Source organism: Callithrix jacchus, chromosome X (assembly GCF_049354715.1).
Source record: "Callithrix jacchus isolate 240 chromosome X, calJac240_pri, whole genome shotgun sequence".
Classification (NCBI taxonomy): Eukaryota; Metazoa; Chordata; class Mammalia; order Primates; family Cebidae; genus Callithrix; species Callithrix jacchus.
The window spans coordinates 49464784-49484940 of record NC_133524.1 but is presented as its reverse complement, the minus strand read 5'-3'; the positions used below and the strand labels follow the sequence as shown (position 1 = coordinate 49484940).

At 50.7% G+C, this 20157-nt stretch overlaps 2 protein-coding genes across 7 annotated transcripts; both read left to right on the top strand.

Annotated features, from left to right (window-relative positions):
* The first annotated feature begins 1622 nt into the window (after nucleotides 1-1622).
* On the top strand, nucleotides 1623-7504 carry PIM2 (Pim-2 proto-oncogene, serine/threonine kinase). Its single transcript, XM_008989258.5, has 6 exons — nucleotides 1623-1873; nucleotides 2003-2112; nucleotides 2820-2870; nucleotides 5302-5674; nucleotides 6130-6306; nucleotides 6403-7504. Exons 1-6 carry the CDS (start codon nucleotides 1813-1815, stop codon nucleotides 6564-6566), a joined length of 936 nt encoding a protein of 311 aa, XP_008987506.1. The 5' UTR covers nucleotides 1623-1812; the 3' UTR covers nucleotides 6567-7504.
* Nucleotides 7505-8867: 1363 nt separating this feature from the next.
* On the top strand, nucleotides 8868-20149 carry SLC35A2 (solute carrier family 35 member A2). 6 transcript variants are annotated; one of them, XM_008989248.6, is made up of 5 exons: nucleotides 8868-8959; nucleotides 10813-10995; nucleotides 16042-16193; nucleotides 17852-18594; nucleotides 19871-20149. In XM_008989248.6, the coding sequence occupies exons 2-5, from the start codon at nucleotides 10938-10940 to the stop codon at nucleotides 19896-19898; spliced, it is 981 nt and encodes a 326-aa protein (XP_008987496.1). In that variant the 5' UTR covers nucleotides 8868-8959; nucleotides 10813-10937; the 3' UTR covers nucleotides 19899-20149. The 6 variants fall into 6 exon arrangements, with proteins under 6 accessions (XP_008987496.1, XP_078219322.1, XP_008987497.1 ...); XM_008989249.6 differs by lacking the exon at nucleotides 8868-8959 and adding an exon at nucleotides 9174-9274 and having other exon boundaries at nucleotides 18442-18594; XM_002762846.7 differs by lacking the exon at nucleotides 8868-8959 and adding an exon at nucleotides 9174-9274.
* Nucleotides 20150-20157: the final 8 nt, after the last annotated feature.

Below are 20157 nucleotides of genomic sequence, written 5' to 3'. Positions count from 1 at the left end.
TGTGACTGGCGAGTCCAAGTCTTCATGTACAGTTCACCGAGTGTCTCCAGTTGTGTGTGTGATGAGGGCTTGTTTCCAGGTGTGTCAGATGGTGACTGAGTGTGGGACTCTGAGAGTTTGTGTCTAAATCCAAGATGCGTGCATGCCTGTGTGGGTCTGTCTGTGACAGGGCATCTGTTGTTTCTGTCTGATGGGGTAGATGTCCGTTTGTGTTCCTGCAACAGATTCTGGATAGCTATTTTTGGACAGTTTGTTCCATTGATAAGCTGCATGTATGATGGTGTATGTGTGTCTGTGCCTGAACAGGTCTATCCATGCCTGTTTTTGTAACACTGTCACGAAATGCGGCTCTGTCACATCAGTACATGTCTGCCTTCAGAGCAGTGCACGTGTGTCTCGGGAGCATCTGTGTATCTTCCTGTGACAGACTCTGTGTCTCATTTCTGGGACAGTACAAGTCTTGCTGTGATAGTGCATGTCTGATGGTGCCAGCGTTTGTGACAAGTTCTGTCAGTGTGTTTGAGGGGACATTTCTGTGTCATCACATGGCCAGTGTAGGTCTGCATGAATGCCTTTCTGTAACTGTGTCTCTGGGTGTCATTCTGGGACGTAACTATTTTTCTAACAGTGTGCCTGCCTGAAAGTGTATGGTCAATCTATGTATCATAGCGCATGGCTGCATGTGTATCTAGGTCGTTTCCGTGAATATGACAGTATGTTTGTGTATATCTTGGCGTTCATGTGTCTTGGGAGTGCATTTTTCTTCCTGAGGTGTGGCACCTTCTCTGGCTGTTTTTCACAAATTTGTGTACTAGAGTTGCCACTTCTCTAGCAGCCTCTATCATGTCTCTCAGCCCTTGCCTCTCTCAACTCCAAGTGCAGCCCAATGCCACCACCACCCTGGGCTCACCCCCATCCCCCAAGAACCACCCCCTGCTGTTCTAGATTCTAGACCTGCTGACTGGGCTCAGGGCTCCGGGTTAAAAACTCCAATAAACACTCCGCAGCAGTCTTAAGCCATGGGAAATGTTGCCTGTGACCAATGCACACCCGTGTTGGTGATGGCGGGGTTTCCCCCTCCCTGGCTACCAGATTTTTCTAGGGCCCTGGTTTCAGCTTTCCAGTGAAGGCCACCAGTCTCCTGGAGGACTTCGGTGAAGGATGGCAAGCGCCTTTCGAGACGGGGTCCTGGATAGCCACAGGCTCGAATTCTTAAAAGCCCGGCTGGCGCTATCTCTGTGCTAATTTCGAGGCAGCGGCGGCAAACCAACTTCCCGGGAAAGGATACTGCGCAGTTATTTTTTAAGTGTAAATACACACACCACCACCACTACCAGCAACAACCAAAACAAGCGCGGTTGCTGCAAAAGGATTCCCAGAACCGGTTTCCTCTTGGTGTGAGTCCCACCTCGAGCCCCTTCATTTACGTGCAGGCCCCGCCTCCTCGGAAGAACGAGCGTGTATTTGCATAAGGGGGCATTTGAAATGAAGAGGGTGGTATGCAAATAAGAACTGGCTCCGATTGGCTGTGGTACAGCAGGTGCCGCGTCCGGATTGATCAAAGCCAGGTGGGCGGGGCTGTCGCCCAGGGTGACTCTCCCGGGAGGCGCGTGCCCCGGCTCAGTAGCTTTGGGGCTGGCGCGCGCGGCGAATCTTAAGGCTGCGCCGTCTGCGGGCGCTTCCGGGCCACCAGTTTCTCTGTCTTCCACCCTGGCGCCCCCCAGCCCTGGCTCCCCAGCTGCGCTGCCCCGGGCGTCCACGCCCTGCGGGCTTAGCGGGTTCAGCGGGCTCAATCTGCGCGGTGCATCCTCCATGTTGACCAAGCCTCTGCAGGGGCCTCCCGCGCCCCCGGTGACCCCCACGCCGCCGCCAGGTGAGCGCATTCTCCCCTACTGCAACCAGACTGGGTTGGCTGGAATGATGGATTGCAGGGCGGTGGGGAGGCAGTCGTGGCTGGGCTCAGCACGCCGCCACCCTGACTTCCTTGCCTCCGCCTGCGTAGGAGGCAAGGATCGGGAAGCGTTCGAGGCCGAGTACCGACTCGGCCCCCTCCTGGGTAAGGGGGGCTTTGGCACCGTCTTCGCAGGACACCGCGTCACAGATCGACTCCAGGTATCCATCACGAGGGTCTTTGGGAGGGTCAGGTGCGTGTGTCGGGGTCGGGGGTCCTGGGCATGGAATGCTGGTTGATGGACTAAGCCTGCAGAGTGTGTAGAGGACCAAGTGTGTGTGTGTGTGTGTGTGTGTGTGTGTCCGAAGAGTGAGCCTGCAGTGTGTTGAGGACCAGGGGTGTGTGTGTTTGTGTGTCGGTCTAGGGGGTTGTGTGTGGAGGGTAGGGGGCTTCAAGGCAAGGATTTCTGGAAGTCCTCGACTCCCAGGGTCCAGGCTGTGTATGTGGGAAAGCGGGGGGACCTAGATGTGAGATTTATGGGATTTTTGGAGGTAGGTGTCCAGTGTGGAGTCATGCGGACCAGGACTCTGGTACAGAGTTGGGGTATCGTAGAGCTAAATAGGAAGATTGTGGGCCTGGGGTATTAGGAAATCTAGAACTCAGGACTTGGAGTGATGAGGAGTGATGAGTACTGATGCCTGAGAACGGAGAGCCCAGGGCTGAGGAGGGTGGGAGAGATGAACTTGGTTCCGGAGACTTCGAGGGCAGAGGAGACGCCCTGGTACGGGTTGTGTGGGATGGTGTGGTTGGGGACCAGAAAGATTAGAGTGCTGGTGGATGGAAGAGCACTGGAGGTGGGCAGAAGGTCTAGACTGGGAGGGGTCTGGGGATCACCTGCTGGCCTCCTTATCACGGCCCTCTTCTCCAGGTGGCCATCAAAGTGATTCCCCGGAATCGTGTGCTGGCCTGGTCCCCCTTGGTGAGTACTTTTGGAGCCCTTCCAGACCTATCCATCACTGATAATGAATTGACCCCCTTGGTTTTCCAGGGGATGTATGACTCCCTGGGCCCTGTAACAGTAAGAACACTCCTTCCAGCCCATGTTTACTCCCTTGGGGTGACATACAGTTCTGATTCACCCCAATTCCCCTAGAGCCCTGGAGTCTCCCTTTGAACAATCCTTTTCCATCCTCCAAACACTGCTGGAGGACTGCCCGCAGAGCATGCTGGTGGGGAACGCGGGGCAGAGGTCACTGGTTGCCATGGTGATGGTGGCTGCTTCTCTCCGGCCATTGTAGCGCTAACGGACATCAGGGCGGGTCTGGGCGAGTTGTAGAGCTGGGAGCGCCCCCTGGCGGACTCTAGGGGAAACTACGCCTGCGCAGTCCGTGGGACCCAGGAGACGATGCGCCTGCGCTATACCAGAATTTTTGCATCTCTGTGAGAAAGTCTGTTGCTGTGCAAGTCAGCAGCCTGGCCAGGAGAGGGCTCTACCTCAGCCTAGAAGGTTGCCGCTCGAAGTGTGCCTGCTCAGGGCTTGTGGAGCGGATTTTGTAGCCAGTAGCATTTATACCTTCTTTTTTTTTCTTTTTGAGACAGAGTCTCCCTCTGTCTTAACAGGCCTGAGTGCGGTGGTGCGATCCCGGCTCACTGCAACCTCCATCTCCCGGGTTCAAGCGATTCTCCTCCCTAAGCCTCCCGAGTAGCTGGGACTATAGGAGCGCAAAACCACGCCCGGCTGTTTGTATTTTTTTTTTTTTTTTTAAGACGAGTTTCGCTCTTGTTACCCAGGCTGGAGTGCAATGGCGCAATCTCGGCTCACCGCAACCTCCGCCTCCTGGGTTCAGGCAGTTCTCCTGCCTCAGCTTCCCAAGCAGCTGGGATTACAGGCACGCGCCACCATGCCCAGCTATTTTTTTGTATTTTTAGTAGAGACTGGGTTTCACCATGTTGACCAGGATGGTCTCCATCTCTCGACCTCGTGATCCACTCGTCTCGGCCTCCCAAAGTGCTGGGATTACAGGCTTGAGCCACCGCGCCCCGCTGCATTTATGCTTTTTATTGACTGGTTCTAGGTGCTTGGTGCTGCTGACAAAAAAACACTAAGTACTTTTGTGCTAAGTCCTTTGCAATTAATCACTCAGCTTTTTAACAAAGGTATATGGACCACCTACTATATGACAGACATAATTCTAGACACTCAGCAAATTACTACGTAATAGTTACTGAGAGCTCATTTTGTGCTAGGTCCTTTTTTACTAATTGTTTTTACCTGTTTAACAAAATATTTATTCAGCCCTACTTCGTTAGCAGGCACTGTTGTGCTTCAGATACGTCTGTCTGTGAACAAAACAAACCATTACACAATAACTGTTTATTGAGTGCTAACTGCTTGTCAGAGTCTATGCTATCAAGTACTTTCATCTGTTTAACAAACATTTATTGAGCACCTACTGTGTAAGGTACTATTCTAATCTGGGATATGTCAGGGAACAAAACATAAAACGCTACATAATGGTGCTGCTTCTGCTGAAGACCTTTTGTTAATAACCAGTTTGTTGTTGTTGTTGTTTTGGTTCGTTTTGAGACAGTCTCTGTTACCCAGACTGGAGTATAGTGGTGCGATCTTGGCTTACTGCAACCTTTGCTTTCTGGGCTCAAGTGATCCTCCTACCTCAGTCTCCCAAGTAGCTGGGACAGGTGCATGCCACCAAGCCTGGCAAATTTTTGTGTAGAGATGGGGTCTTGCCCTTTTGCCCTGGCTGATCTTGAACTTGTGGGCTCAAGCGATCCACCTGCATCAGCCTCCCAAAGTGCTGGGATTATAGGCATGAACCACTGTGCCTGGCTGAATTACTTTTTTTTTTTTGAGACGGAGTCTTGCTCTGTCACCAGGCTGGAGTGCAGTGGCGCAATCTCAGCTCACTGCAACCTCCGCCTCCTGGGTTCAAGTGATTCTTCTGCCTCAGCCTCCCGAGTAGTTGGGACCACAGGCGCGGGCCAGCATGCCCGGCTAACTTTTGTATTTTTAGTAGAGACGGGGTTTCACCATGTTGGCCAGGACGGTCTCGATCTCTTGACCTTGTGATCTGCCCGCCTCAGCCTCCCAAAGTGCTGGGATTATAGGCATGAGCCCCACCACGCCTGGCTACTTTCATTTATTCAAATGTGTTGATCTACTACATGCAAGATGTGTGCAGGCTCTTTGCTGGATTCACCCTCCCAATCCCTGTGTGAGTTTGTGTCTTTAGGGAAAGTGAAGCCCACAAAGGGAAGTGAATTGCTCAAGGACACACTGTCAGGAGAACAAGAGGCCATGATTTGACCTTAGGAAAAAGTCAGCCTCAGAGCTGTTGGCCTGACATCTGTCTTTTTTCTCTCCCTGCTTCCCACCCCACCTGTGCCCCCAGTCAGACTCAGTCACATGCCCACTCGAAGTGGCACTGCTATGGAAAGTGGGTGCAGGTGGTGGGCACCCTGGCGTGATCCGCCTGCTTGACTGGTTTGAGACACAAGAGGGCTTCATGCTGGTCCTCGAGCGGCCTTTGCCCGCCCAGGATCTCTTTGACTATATCACAGAGAAGGGCCCGCTGGGTGAAGGCCCAAGCCGCTGCTTCTTTGGCCAAGTAGTGGCAGCCATCCAGCACTGCCATGCCCGTGGAGTTGTCCATCGTGACATCAAGGATGAGAACATCCTGATAGACCTACGCCGTGGCTGTGCCAAACTCATTGATTTTGGTTCTGGTGCCCTGCTTCATGATGAACCCTACACTGACTTTGATGGTAAGGCTTCTCTAAATCTCACTGGAGGGATTGTTTTTACTTGATGGCCTTGTGACTTCTGGCCTCCAGTGGTGGGGTGTCCTATAATCCTTGACCTATACTGTATCTATATAAGATAGATGATCAGTTCTAATACTGGGGATTCTTAGCCTTGCCCTCCGATAAAGTCCATCTTCTAATGGTGCCCTAACTTTGTTCTGGACTCTTATTCTGGTGAGGGGATCCTTTTACTATCCTGAGTATTCTTTTCTCTGGTAAGGGGATCCTGTTACTTTTCATTGCTTTTATTCTGTTGAGGGGACTCTGCTATTTTAGCTGCTCTTTATGTAGTGAGGGGACTCTGCTTTTGTATTGAGTGCTCTTAATTGTGGTAATGGGGCCATCTGTCCTGGGAAGTTTGGGATTGCAGAAAGGCATCATGAGAGAGAGTGGTCTAACCCCTGGCTTGTGTGCAGGGACAAGGGTGTACAGCCCCCCAGAGTGGATCTCTCGACACCAGTACCATGCACTCCCAGCCACTGTCTGGTCACTTGGTATCCTCCTCTATGACATGGTGTGTGGGGACATTCCCTTCGAGAGGGACCAGGAAATTCTGGAAGCTGAGCTTCACTTCCCTGCCCATGTCTCCCCAGGTGAGGCCTCACTAATCCCGGCCCAGAAGACCATCCCTCTCAGGGACCGGTACCTGCTACTGAGTGCTAATCTTCCCTGTGCTTCTTGGCCCACAGACTGCTGTGCCCTAATCCGCCGGTGCCTGGCCCCCAAACCTTCTTCCCGACCCTCACTGGAGGAGATCCTGCTGGACCCCTGGATGCAAATGCCAGCCGAGGATGCACCCCTCAACCCCCCAAAAGGAGGGCCCACCCCTTTGGCCTGGTCTTTGCTACCCTAAGCCTGGCCTGGCCCCCAATGGTGGGAAGAGCCATCCCATGGCCATGTCACAGGGATAGATGGACATTTGTTGACTTGGTTTTACAGGTCATTACCGGTCATTAAAGTCCAGTATTACTGAGGTAAGGGATTGAGGATCAGGGGTTAGAAGACATAAGCCAAGTCTGCCCAGTTCCCTTCCCAATCCTACAAAGAAGCTTTCTTCCAGAACCTGTGGTCCCTGATTCTGGAGGGGGAACTTCTTGTTTCTAATTTTGCTAACGATGTTTTATTTCGGGTGAAGTCCCCATTCTGAGCCCCGGGACTCATTCTGATGACATGTCACCCCTACATTGGCACCTCCTCCTACCATCACACAAACTTCCTTCATATGCTCTTACTTGGGCAAGGGTGCTTTCCTTCCAATACCCCAGTAGCTTTTATTTTAGCAAAGGGACCCTTTCCCCTGGCCTAGGGTCCCATATTGGGTCAAGCTGCTTACCCTGCCTCAGCCCGGGATTCCTTATTCTGGGGGAGGTAATCCACTGTTTTTACTCCAAGGCTTTTTTTTTTTTTTTTTTTTTTTTTGGTGAGGTGATCCTATTCTGTTATCCGAAGTGCTCTTATTCTGGTGAGAAGAACCTTACTTCCGAATTTGGGAAAGAATGGGAGATGGACACCACCGGACCCCACCAGACACTAGGATGGGATGGATGGTTTTTTGGGGGATGGGCTAGGGGAAATAAGGCTTGCTGTTTGTTCTCCTGGGGCGCCCCCTCCAACTTTAGCAGATTTCTTGCAACCTTCTCCTGAGCCGGGATTGTCCAATTGCTAAAATGTAAATAATCACGTATTGTGGGGAGGGGAGTCCCAAGTGTGCTCTCCTCTCTTCTCCCCCTGCCTGGATTATTTAAAAAGCCATGTGTGGAAACCCACTATTTAATAAAAGTAATAGAATTAGAAGCGGCTGGCCATTTGTAGGTGCGAGACTTTTATGGAGCATCTACTGTGCGCTGAGACAGACTTGTCAGCTTTGTCCTCATGGAACCAGTCTTGTCTTGCCATCCTAAAGAGCTTTAAGGGTTCTGGAAGCTGCACCACACAAAAAAAACTTGATTTTCCCTGTCCATTATTTTATGCCATGTCCAGTACATGCAGAAGGGCTCTCTGTTGGAGATACTGTGCATATTGAAGGTGTTTAGGGCACATCCCCAATCAAGATGGCCATCTCAGTAGCAGAAAAAACTACCCCTCCGGCTGGTATGGTGGATCACGAGGTCAGAATATCGAGGCCCTTCTGGCCAACATGGTGAAACCCCGTCTCTACTAAAAATACAAAAAACTGAGCATGGTGGTACACCCCTGTAGTCCCAGCTACTTAGGAGGTGGAGGCTGCAATAAGCCAGTATCTTACCACACCACTCCAGCCTGGGCGAATACCTTCCCTGACACTCATGGGGAGGAAAGAAGCCCTTTCCCTGTTGGAGAAGAAAAGCCTATCAGGGTACTGGTGAAGGCAGGGCTGGAGTTGGGTGTTGACTGTAATCTTGTAGCTCTTGTCTACTGATGTGCAGGGTGCAGTCACCGGTTTTACTCTTATCTTTAACCTCTTCCCCCATCTTTACCCTTACATACTACTCATCCTTCCCGTTTCTCCTTAACACTTGACTACCTGGCCTGCCCTATCCCATCTTGATTTCACTTGTTCTACCCTCAGCTGTCCCCTCTTGCTCTGCTTTCATTTTTAAAATTTGAGATGGGATTCAAGCGATTCTCCTGCCTCAGCCTCCCAAGTAGCTGGGTACAGGTGCACACCACTACACCTGGCTAATTATTTTTAGTAGAGATGGGGTTTCACCATAGGCTGGAACTCCCGAACTCAGGCGATCTGCCAGATGGCCTCCCAAAGTGCTGGGATTATAGACGTAAGCCATCGCCCCCGGCCCGGTCTCCTGCCCTGCTTCCAAATGCTAGCTAACCTGTGAGCCTTTCATCTGTCTCCTTTGCCATCCTCAATGGTGACTCACTTGTCACCTGCTCTGCTTTTATCTGCTAGTTCACATGCCTGACTCTCACCTGATGCTTCAGCCTGTATGCCCTCACCCGCTCCGGCCAGGTCAAAGAGTCTTCGTCCCTAGATTCCCGTGTGCTCTCCAGGGCGGGACCTTCCTGGGGAACGGGAAAGCGGAACTTCAGTCCAACCAGGAAGCACCTGGGAGTTTTTGATGCGGAAAGGGCGGTGTCTTCTAGAGAATCTGCCAATAAAAGGCCGAGATGAAAAGGGTGATTGAGCCAATGAGACTAGGAGACAGGATTGCGGGGTGATCTGTAAAGTGCAACGAGCGGACCGGACGCGAACGCCAAGACAAGGCGGATCTAATGACGGGAAAGGGCCAGTGAAGCTGAGTAGGGACGGTGGGTAGGCCGAGCGGGCCATGTACCCTGCATCCCGATCCGACAGAATTTGGAAGTCCTGGGGCTACTCTTACGTTCAGCTTTTAGGAGCGGACAAGGAAAGCCACTACCACCCTGAATATCCTGGCTCTTACCCCACCTTCACTCAGGTGGTCCGGAAGCGGAAGTGACGAACACGGAAGTAGCCTACTGTTGCCGAGGGGACGGGCCGGGCAGATGCCAACATGGCAGCAGTTGGGGCTGGTGGTTCCACCGCAGCGGCCGGGCCAGGGGTGGTTTCCGCGGGTGTATTGGAGCCGGGGACCGCGAGTGCCGGTGAGACAGTCTGCGGCCGAGCAGTGGCGTGGAGGCAGAGGTCACGATTGTTAGGAGTTGGGAATGGTCCTTACTAAAGTGAGAAGGAGCATCCCGTGTGGTCCGACGTGTGTGTGCGCGCGCGCGCGCACCTTGTGAGTGTGTTGGGGGCGGGGAAGAGAACATTGTGAGGTTGATTGTGGGATCCCTCCGCATATGGAGAGTAGAGACCATTGTCAGTGTGGAGGGTATTTCTTTTTGGGGAGGCTAAGGCCACCGAAACCATTCTGAATGTGTGGGGTCCTTCCGTGTGGAAGAGACCATTCTGCGGGTGTGGGAGTTCTTCGTTGAAGGGAGAGACTATTCTGAGGGTGGTGGTTCCTTCCTTATAAAGGGACAGAGACTATTCTGAGGGTAGGTCGACTCCTTCCTTATATGACTAGAGAGGGTCCATTTTGAGGATGGGGATGTCCTTCATTATGTGCAGAGAAGATCGTGCTGGGGGCTCCCTTCCTAATGGAGGTAGAGATCGTTGTACATTCGGGTGGAGGGCTCATCGTTATATGGTGGAGAAAGAACATTCTGAGGGTGCCGGGTCCTTCCTTACAGCAGAGAGAGCTAATTGTGAGTGTGGGTAGAGCAAGGAAAAGTTCATTAGCTAGAGGGTCGGTGTGCGGTGGTGGGAGGATGGTCCCTTTGGAGTGCAGGGAAATATGTCCTCATCTGTTTGAGGGAGCCAGACCATTCTTAGTGGGATAACCATTTCTGATGCAGGATTCAGTCCCTGGGAGCATGGGGAAATCAATTCTTATATTTAGTAGATTATTCCGGGTCAGGAGGAACCAGTTGTCACAGGAGGGAGGGGTTGGAGAGACCATTCTGAGTATGAGGAGGATCATTCCATATGTGATATAGGCCATTCTGAGTGTGAGGGAATCAAATAATTTCTTAGATGGGAGAATGACCAGTCCTTAGGGGGTGAACATACCTCATACAGTGGCGTCATTCCCTGCACTGATTTATTCTTTACATGGGCCAGTCCCTCGTTAAATAGGAGCATCATTTCATATAAATCCTCAGTTTGCTCATCCATAAAATGGGAATCCTTGCAGTTATTTTAGAGATGAGAAAGATATGAGAGTCTCTTGAAGTAATCCATAGAAATCCCTTAACCCAGTGATAGGTACACATGAACAATAAACATGGAGAATGTAATTGTCAGTATTCTGCCTGGGGAAGAGTTGCTTCTCACTTGGGAGGGAGCCAAGGCACACGGCCAGGGTTTACCTCAGCCATTCCTGACACCTCGGTAAGGGTTCCAGGTATAGACTGGACAGGGTGGGGCCCATTTCTCCCTTCTGGCTCTTCCTGCTCATGGCTGAGGTAGTAAGCTGTTAGGAATCAGACTTTCATTGGGTGAGGGCATGCAGGCTAAGGGAGCAAGTAGCGGTGGCTAGGAGGGTCCTGGGTGACAAAGTAGAGGGGGTGGGTGGTGGTGTGGCTGTGCCCCAGTGGCTTCTGACCCCTCCCTTACCCCTTGCTCCTTCCATTCCCCACAGCTCATAGGCGCCTGAAGTACATATCCCTAGCCGTGCTGGTGGTCCAGAATGCCTCCCTCATCCTCAGCATCCGCTACGCCCGCACATTGCCTGGGGACCGCTTCTTTGCCACCACTGCTGTGGTCATGGCAGAAGTGCTCAAAGGTCTCACCTGCCTGCTGCTGCTCTTCGCACAGAAGAGGGGTACGAGCCAGGGAGGGGTACGATCCAGGGAGGGGGCTGCACTGGGGTCAGTGGGTGGGACTCCTTATGTATGTGTGTGTGTTCACACAGAGCGTTTGCTTCAGTTGTCTCCAAATCTGAACCTGCCTGGGGAACCCTTCCAGCTGTGCGTAGCTGCATCTTACACTTTTCTAGCCCTAAAGGTGGGGAGCCGGCCTGTGTGGACTGTAGGAGTGATTGTCTATACTTATAAAGTAGCAGGGGGATGGCACATGTGATTTAGTCATCTTTAGCTTCATATTATGGAGAATTCCAAATGCAAACTTAGAGAGAATAATCAAATAGTAAATATCCATGTACCCATCCCCCAGAGTCAGCAAGCAACTCCTGGCTGCTCATTAATCATCATCAGTGATTGTCCACTCACTGCCAATCTATATGTCTACCTATGTCCTTATCCCATTCTATTTTGAAGTTAATCCCACACAGAGTAATATTGTATGGAAGAAATTCCCCCATATTATCTTGAATAAATGTTTTGGTGCGTTTTTTTTTTTTTTTTTTTTTAAATAAATAATCCCAGCACTTTGGGAGGCCCAGGTGGGCAGATCACCTGAGGTCAAGAGTTCAAGACCAGACTGACCAAAATGGTGAAACCCGTTCTCTACTAAAATTACAAAATGAGCTGGGTGTTGTAGTGCATGCCTGTAATCCCAGCTACCTGGGAGGCTGAGGCAGGAGGATCACTTGAACTCAGGAGGCAGAGGTTGCAGGGAGCCAAAATCTCGACATTTCACTCCAGCCTGGGTGACAGAGCGAGACTCTGTATCAAAAAAATAAATAGCCAGGCACGGTGGCTCATGCCTGTAATCCCAGCACTTTGGGAAGCTGAGGCCGGCAGATCACCTGAGGTCAGGAGTTTGAGACCAGCCTGGCCAACATGATGAAACCCCGTCTCTACTAAAATTACAAAATGAGCTGGGTGTTGTCGTGCATGCCTGTAATCCCAGCTACCTGGGAGGCTGAGGCAGGAGAATCGCTGGAACCCAGGAGGCAGAGGTTGCATTGAGCCGAGATCTCGCCATTGCACTCCAGCCTGGGCAACAAGAGCGAAACTCCGTATCAAAAAATATATATAAATAGCCAGGCACTGTGGCTTATGCCTGTAATCCCACTACTTTGGGAGGCCAAGGTGGGTGGATCACCTGAGGTCAGGAGTTCAAGATCAGCCTGGCCAACATGATGAAACTCCGTCTCTACTAAAAATACTAAAAAATTAGCTGGGTGTGGTGGTGGGTGCCTGTAATCCCAGCTACTCGGGAGGTTGAGGCAGGAGAATCACTTGAACCTAGGAGGTAGAGGTCACAGTGAGCCAAGATCCCACCATTGCACTCCAGCCCAGGCAATACGAGTGAAACTCTGTCTTTAAAGAAAAAATACATACATACGGTACTGGCCTGGCACGGTGGCTCACACCTGTAATCCCAGCACTTTGGAAGGCTGAGGTGGGTGGATCATTTGAGGTCAGGAGTTTAAGACCAGCCTGGCCAACTACTAAAAATATAAAAATTAGCTGTATGTGGTGGTGGATACCTGTAATCCCCGCTACTCAGGAGACTGAGGCACAAGAATCACTCAAACCCAGGAAATGGAGGTTGTGGTGAGTGGAGATCACACCACTACACTCCAGCCTGGGTGTCAGAGTGAGACTCCATCTCTAAAATAAAATAAAATAAAAATAAATACAATGCCTAGGAATCGTACTTGAAAAAATTAACACTAATTTAAAAAATAGGGCAGGCCAAGTGTGGTGGCTCACGCCTGTGATCCCAGCACTTTGGGAGGCTGAGGTGGGCAGATCACCTGAGGTCAGGAGTTCAAGAACAGCGTGACCAACATGGAGAAACCCTGTCTCTTCTAAAAATACAAAATGAGCCGGGCTGGGTGGCGCATGCCTGTAATCCCAGCTACTTGGGAGGCTGAGGCAGGAGAATCGCTTGAACCTGGGAGACAGAGGTTCTTGTGAGCCTAGATTGTGCCATTGCACCACTCCAGCCTGGGCAACGAGAGCGAAACTCTGTCTCAAAAAAAAAAAAAAAAAAAAGCTGGGCATAGTGGCTAACGCCTTTAGTCCCAGCACTTTGGGAGGCGGAGGTGGGTGGATCACTTGAGGTCGGGAGTTTGAGACCAGCCTCGGCAACATGGCAAAACCCCGTCTCTACTACAAATACAAAAATTAGCTGGGCAAGGTGATGCATGCCTGTTAATTCCAGCTACTTGGGAAGCTGAGGCAGGAGAACTGCTTGAACCCGGGCGGTGAGGGTTGCAGTAAGCTCAGAGCACGCCAGTGCACTCCAGCTTGGGCGACAGTGAGACTCCACCTCAAAAAATAATAATTCAAAAAATGACATGGGCATAGTGGAATAATTGGCCTTGGAGACATGAAAAGGTGGTAGGCAAGTGAAGAGAGAGAAATTTTCTAATGGGTACAGTGTATAGTGTTCAGGTGATGGGTACACTAAAAACAGAGTTCACCAGTGTGCAGTATATCCATGTAACAAAACTGCAGTTATACCCCCTAAATGTATGGGGTTTGTTTGTTTTGTGTGTTTTTTGAGACAGGGTCTTACTTTGTTGCCCAGGCTGGAGTGCAGTGGTGTGATCTTGACTCACTGCAGCCTTGACCTCCTGGGTTCAAGCAGTCTTCCCACTTCATCCTTCTGACTAGTTGGGACCACAGGCATCGCTAATTTTTGTACTTTTTGGAGAGACAAGGGTTTTGCCATGTTGCCCAGGCTTACATCTTTTTCTGATTTTTTTTTTTTTTTTGACAAGTCCTGCTCTGTCACCAAGGCTGGAGTGCAGTGGTGCGAGCAATTTTCGGCTCACTGCAACCTCCCCCTCCCGGGTTAAAGTAATTCTCCTGCCTCAGCCTCCCCAGTAGCGGGATTACAGGCACCCAGCACCATACCTGGCTAAATTTTTGTAATTTTTTATTAGACGCAGGGTTTCACCATGTTGGTCAGGCTGGTCTCAAACTCCTGACCTCAGGTGATTCACCTGCCTCGGCCTCCCAAAGTGCTGGGATTACAGGCGTGAGCCACCGCGCCTGGGTCCTTTTTTCAATTTAAATAAAAAATAGTCAAATAATTGTGACACTGCACTCCAGCTTGGATGAGAGTGAGACTGTCTAAAAAAAAAAAAATTAAACTCAAATAATCAAGTAATCCAGTCAGTGTCCAAATTTATAATGCTTTCTTAAATGTTATAAAAGTTTTTTAAAAATTCACTGGTATTTAGTCAATGTTTTGTAATTAGTAACTTTTTTTTTTTTTTTTTGAGATGGCTCACTGCAACCTTCATCTCCCAGGTTCAAGTGATTCTCCTGCCTCAGCCTCCCGAGTAGCTGGGATTACAGGTGGGCGCCACCATGCCTGACTAATTTTTGTATTTTCAGTAGAGACAAGGTTTCACTATGTTGGTTAGGCTGGTCTCAAACTCCTGACCTCATGATCCACCTGCCTCAGCCTCCTAAAATCCTGGGATTACAGGTGTGAGCCACCAAACGGATGCCTGCTTGGTATCTTCTAAATCTGTTACTCTAGGGTTTGTTTTTTTTTTTTGGTCTTTGCAATTAATTTGTTGGAGAAAACAGGCCATTTGTCTTGTAGACTTTGGGTAGTCTGGATCTTACTGACTCCCTCCCTGAGGCAAATATTCTCAAAAATTTAACAAATATTCTTCTGTCTTCTACATCTCTTGTAAATTGGGAGTTCGGTTTATCTACTAATTTCAACATTTCCCTCAGTTTATCTACTAATTTCAACATCTCCCTGAAGGCCTTCTACTTTGAAGTGTTGCCCAATTGTTTCTCTAAAAAGGTCTTGCATAAGTAAAGGGATAAAGATGAATTATGCACCTTTGCCCATTGTTTACATTGAAGAGAACACTCACCCACTTGTTAACTCCAGGTTAACAAGATACCTGCTCTTACCTTTATTGACTCTGTGGACAATGTAGATCTGAACACTGCCTCAGGCCATGGGGTTGCATGGGTTAGCAATGCTGAGGAGCAGCTTGTCCTCACTGCTGATGGGAGATGGCAATAACAGATAGTCTTAATCACAGGCCTTCATCTCAGCCACAATTTCAGCTCCTCTCCCTCCCCCACCCCCTGAAATTTTTTCCCCCTGAATTAGAGTTTGAAGACCAGTAATTGCTCCTGGGATTAGTGACATGAAGGGCAAGGACAGGGTTTGGTGAATGAGCATCATTAGGAGTTCCTAGGACAACCTTGTTCAGTGGCTGTTGAAGTTTTGCCTGCTGGAGTGACACCCAGCTATGACTTAAAAGATAAACTGCCAAAAAGTGGGGCAAGCTTTGCAAAGGCCTTGTTACATAGCAAATGATTCTCATGTTTCCTTTCCTTTTTTTTTTTCGATACAGAGTTTCACTCTTGTTTCCCAAGCTGGAGTGCAGTGGTGTAATCTTAGCTCACTGCAACCTCCACCTCCTGGGTTCAAGAGATTCTCCTGCCTAAGCCTCCCGAGTAGCTGGGACTACAGGTACCCGCCACCACGCCCAGCTAATTTTTGTATTTTTAGAAGAGATGGGGTTTCACTGTGTTGGGCAGGCTGGTCTCAAACTCCTGACCTCAGGTGATCCACTCACCTTGGCCTCCCAAAGTGCTGGGATTACAGGTCTGAGCCACCCCACCTGGCCTAATGATGGTTATTTCATTGTACACACATGTATTGAGTATTGAGTACTTGCCTTGAATGTGGCTCTCTGCCAGGGAGGTAGGCTCTGAGATGAGTGACATGGTCTGTGATTAGCAGACACAGATGGTTGGTTCTGTTGCTGCTATTAAACTGAGTCTTAGAAAGGCTTGTTGGAAACACAGTTGCACTCTAGGGAAAACCGAGATCACAGACTTCATTCATTCCAGTCCCCAGAAAGTGGAGAGCAGGGTGGATAGGGGAGTCACGGGAGCCAGGCCTGGTGCCAGCCTTCAGGCGTTCCCGATGTATGGCTGTCAGTGCTAAAAAGGGTTCTCCTCCCACCTAGGTAACGTGAAGCACCTGATTCTCTTCCTCCACGAGGCTGTCCTGGTGCAGTATGTGGACACGCTCAAGCTTGCAGTGCCCTCTCTTATCTACACCTTGCAGAATAACCTCCAGTATGTTGCCATCTCTAACCTACCAGCTGCCACTTTCCAGGTGAGCCCCAAGCCCAGCATGGCCCCAGAGGAACTGGGTTGGGGACTGGAGTATGGGAATGGCGTGGTGGGGGGTATTGCAGAGGACAGGGGCTGTGTTACCTCCAGAATGTCCTCAGAATGCCCTCCACCTCCCTTTCCTTGTCTGTGAGAATTGGGGGTGGAAATAGTAATGCCTGTTCACTGAGATGCTGGGATACTTAAAAGAAGTATCTGTGAAGAGCCCTTAGCTGCCAATAGATAAGCTTTAGGCTATCTGTGGGCAGCTTTGTGAAATGGTTAAAGAGCCTGAGTTCTACGGCCAGGCTGCCTGTGTTCAAGTCTTAGCTCTGCTACTTTCCAGCTGTCTGATTTTGAGGCATGTCACCTAACCTCTCTGCGCCTTAGTTTTCTGATCTTTAAATCAGGGCTTACGGCCAGGCATAGTGGCTCATGCCTGTAATCCCAGCACTTTGGGAGGCCGAGGTGGGTGGATCACAAGGTCAAGAGTTTGAGACTAGTCTGGCAAACATAGTGAAACCCCATCTCAACTAAAAATACAAAAAATTAGCTGGGTGTGGTGGTGCACGCCTGTAATCCCAGCTACTCGGGAGGCTGAGGCAGGAGATTCGGGTGAACCCGGGAGGTGGAGGTTGCAGTGAGCTGAGATTGTGCCACTGCACTCTAGCCCAGGCAACAGTGTGAGACTCCATCTTAAAAACAGGCCTGGATGCAGTGGCTCATGCCTATAATCCCAGCACTTTGGAAGGCCAAAGAGGGTGGATCACGAGGTCAAGAGATCGAGACCATCCTGGTCAACAAGGTTAAACCCCGTCTCTACTAAAAAAATATAAAAAATTAGCTGGGCATGGTGGTGCGTGCCTGTAGTCCCAGCTACTCGGGAGGCTGAGGCAGAAGAATTGCTTGAACCCAGGACGCGGAGGTTGCAGTGAGCCAAGATCGCGCCATTGCACTCCAGCCTGGGTAACAAGAGCGAAACTCCGTCTCAAAAAAAAAAAAAAAAAAATCAGGGCTTATAGTGGTACTTACTTCAGAATGGTGTTGTGAGGACTAAATGAATGAATTCATGTACAGTACCTAGAACTGCACTGATACATAGTAAGCACTATGTAAGTATTTGCTAACATTGTTGCTATTGATTCATTTGTATCAAGTCCCTCATCACAAAGATTACCTACTTCTTTTTTTTTTTTTTTTTTTTTTAAAGAGATGGGGTTTCACCATGTTGGCCAGGCTGGTCTTGAACTCCTGACCTCTAGTGATCCGCCCACCTCAGCCTCCCAAAGTGCTGAGATTACAGGCGTGAGCCACCATGTACAGCTGAGATTACCTACTTCTATACCTCAGCCATATTTTATAGATGATGCCAGGGCTCAAACAGGGCAAGTGCTTTGTCCCTGGTCACACAGCCAGGAAATGGGATTGGGATGTGGACTTCCTGGCACAGCCATCCTTTTGTGCACTTTCTGGGAGGGACCTCAGAGCTGTTTTGCTACAGCTCAGTCAATGGCCAGTGGCTGGCTACTTTTGCTGTTTTTATTATCATCCACCCCACCCTGTCCCTCTGTTGTGACTGGGGCCCACAGTAGGTGCTGCCCCCCACGTGCACCTGTTGGGGGCTGGGGTCAGCCCTCAGTGCCTTCCATGTGCCACTCACAGGTGACGTACCAGCTGAAGATCCTGACCACAGCGCTGTTCTCTGTGCTTATGCTGAACCGCAGCCTTTCCCGGCTGCAGTGGGCCTCCCTGCTGCTCCTCTTTACTGGCGTCGCCATTGTCCAGGCACAGCAAGCCGGTGGGGGAGGCCCACGGCCACTGGATCAGAACCCTGGGGCAGGCCTGGCAGCTGTCGTGGCCTCCTGTCTCTCCTCCGGCTTCGCAGGTGTCTACTTTGAGAAGATCCTCAAAGGCAGCTCAGGCTCTGTGTGGCTACGCAACCTGCAACTGGGCCTCTTTGGTACAGCACTGGGCCTGGTGGGGCTCTGGTGGGCTGAGGGCACTGCCGTGGCCAGCCGCGGTTTCTTTTTTGGGTACACGCCTGCTGTCTGGGGCGTGGTACTCAACCAGGCCTTCGGCGGGTTATTGGTGGCTGTGGTTGTCAAGTACGCTGACAACATCCTCAAGGGCTTTGCCACCTCCTTGTCCATTGTGCTGTCCACTGTTGCCTCCATTCGCCTCTTTGGCTTCCATGTGGACCCATTGTTTGCCCTTGGCGCTGGGCTCGTCATTGGTGCTGTCTACCTCTACAGCCTTCCCCGAGGTGCAGCCAAAGCCATAGCCGCTGCCTCTGCCTCCGCCTCCGCCTCCGGGCCCTGCGTTCACCAGCAGCCTCCGGGGCAGCCACCACCACCACAGCTTTCTTCCCACCGTGGAGACCTCATCACGGAGCCCTTTCTGCCAAAGTCAGTGCTGGTGAAGTGAGGGCTGGCAGCAATGGGGGGACACAAGGGAGGGGGACTGGGTAGAGGGTGTTGGGCATCTGCAGGACCCAAGTCGCCGCCCTCCGGGGCCTGGCTCCTCTGGGTTTGGGAGATGGTCTTTTCTCCCACATCACTGAGACTTCTGGAGGGGCTTGAGACTAGGGCTGGGTGTCACGTGAACCCTTCCTGGTAGGCTGATCCTCTTCCCCTGGAGGGGTTTTAGAGCTGCCTCCTCTGCCCCCTCTAACCTCTTTGGAGGCAGGGTTGGGGGTTATTGTCATTCAAGGCCTTTTTTTTTGTCTGCCCCCTTCCCCACCCTGTGCCCTCTGCCGGAGGTGTCTTGTCTGGGAGAGTCCCTCCCGGCAGTCTCTCCACCTCCACAAGGACACACTGGACAAAAGTCCTGCAGCTCTTCAGGAATGACCGATGCCTACCTGTGGGGTTTGGTCGCCCATAGTTTGAGGCCTTCTCTCCTCCCTTACCACCACTCTGGATCATGTTAGCAGTTCGGTCTTTTGTGTGGCCTTGGGGCAGCTTCCCTGACACCTTGAGGATGGGCTTCTTGCGAGTCCTGGACAAGAGCTGAGATTTTTGCATCAGCCCTTATGGTGGGCGGTAGGGGCTATTTTTTTTTTTTTTCCAGTGGACTTGGGATTTGTGGTGTAATCAGATCATTAATGATCCAGGGCGTGGGAAAAGTGGAGGTCCTTGAAGTGGCTGAATCTCATTGTATTTAAGACACTGTCAGTTGCCAGATGCAGGGTTATTTATGGAGACATCTAGAGAGGAAAAATAAAGCTGCCAATCACATTCTTGATACCCCATTGGCTGTGTCAGGCACCCCTACCTCATGGGGGTGTCTTGGGATTGATGAACTATGGAACCTGCCTCCTGCACTCCCCAAAGCTTATTAACCCCTTAACTGTATCGGGGCACGGGGTGTGTGTGTGCATGGAAGATGCCTGGGCTGTCTTTGCTATATGTAAATAGAGCCATTGGATCTTTATTTTTGATTAATTTGTTCTGATTTTTTTGGTTTGTTTTTTAAGGAACTGTAATGAACAAATGTCAGGATACCCAATGCCAAATAAAGATGTTGTATTTATTTAGTCCATGTGTAGCTTTCTGACCCAAGTGGGCATCGTTACTAACCCCCAGGACTACCAGCCTCACCACTGCCACCCTCGCTTGCTCAGGAAACCCACCTGCCAGCCTAGCCCAGCTTTGTGTTTTTCTTTCCTCCCCATTCCCACCGCAGGTTGCTCACCAAGGTGAAGGGTTCCTAGCCGCTGGGATTGAAGACGTTGGCCTGGCCTCGTTCTCTCTTCTTGCTCTGGCCCAGCTGGGACCAAACTGATCAGTATTAGGGGTAGGGTGAGGTAGACACCGGACTCCCTGTACCCTCCACCCCTGCCCTGTGCAGGGCCGACATGACTAAGCTGTCTCGTAATGACCCACCTTAGCTCAGCCCCCAGCTCCTGCCAGCCCCACACGATCTCTTAGCTGAGTTTTTGCAAATAAAATGTGTTGTACATCTTGCCGACT

What these genes read in the sequence shown, in the direction of transcription:
- PIM2 (XM_008989258.5), top strand. Translation starts at nt 1,813, where the DNA reads ATGTTGACCAAGCCTCTGCAGGGGCCTCCCGCGCCCCCGGTGACCCCC. An exon ending in TGCTGGCCTGGTCCCCCTTG is followed by an intron (nt 2,871 to 5,301) that starts GTGAGTACTTTT and finishes CTGTGCCCCCAG; the next exon opens with TCAGACTCAGTCACATGCCC. An exon ending in ACCCTACACTGACTTTGATG is followed by an intron (nt 5,675 to 6,129) that starts GTAAGGCTTCTC and finishes GCTTGTGTGCAG; the next exon opens with GGACAAGGGTGTACAGCCCC.
- SLC35A2 (XM_002762846.7), top strand. Translation starts at nt 9,184, where the DNA reads ATGGCAGCAGTTGGGGCTGGTGGTTCCACCGCAGCGGCCGGGCCAGGG. An exon ending in GCCGGGGACCGCGAGTGCCG is followed by an intron (nt 9,275 to 10,812) that starts GTGAGACAGTCT and finishes CATTCCCCACAG; the next exon opens with CTCATAGGCGCCTGAAGTAC. An exon ending in GCTCTTCGCACAGAAGAGGG is followed by an intron (nt 10,996 to 16,041) that starts GTACGAGCCAGG and finishes CCTCCCACCTAG; the next exon opens with GTAACGTGAAGCACCTGATT.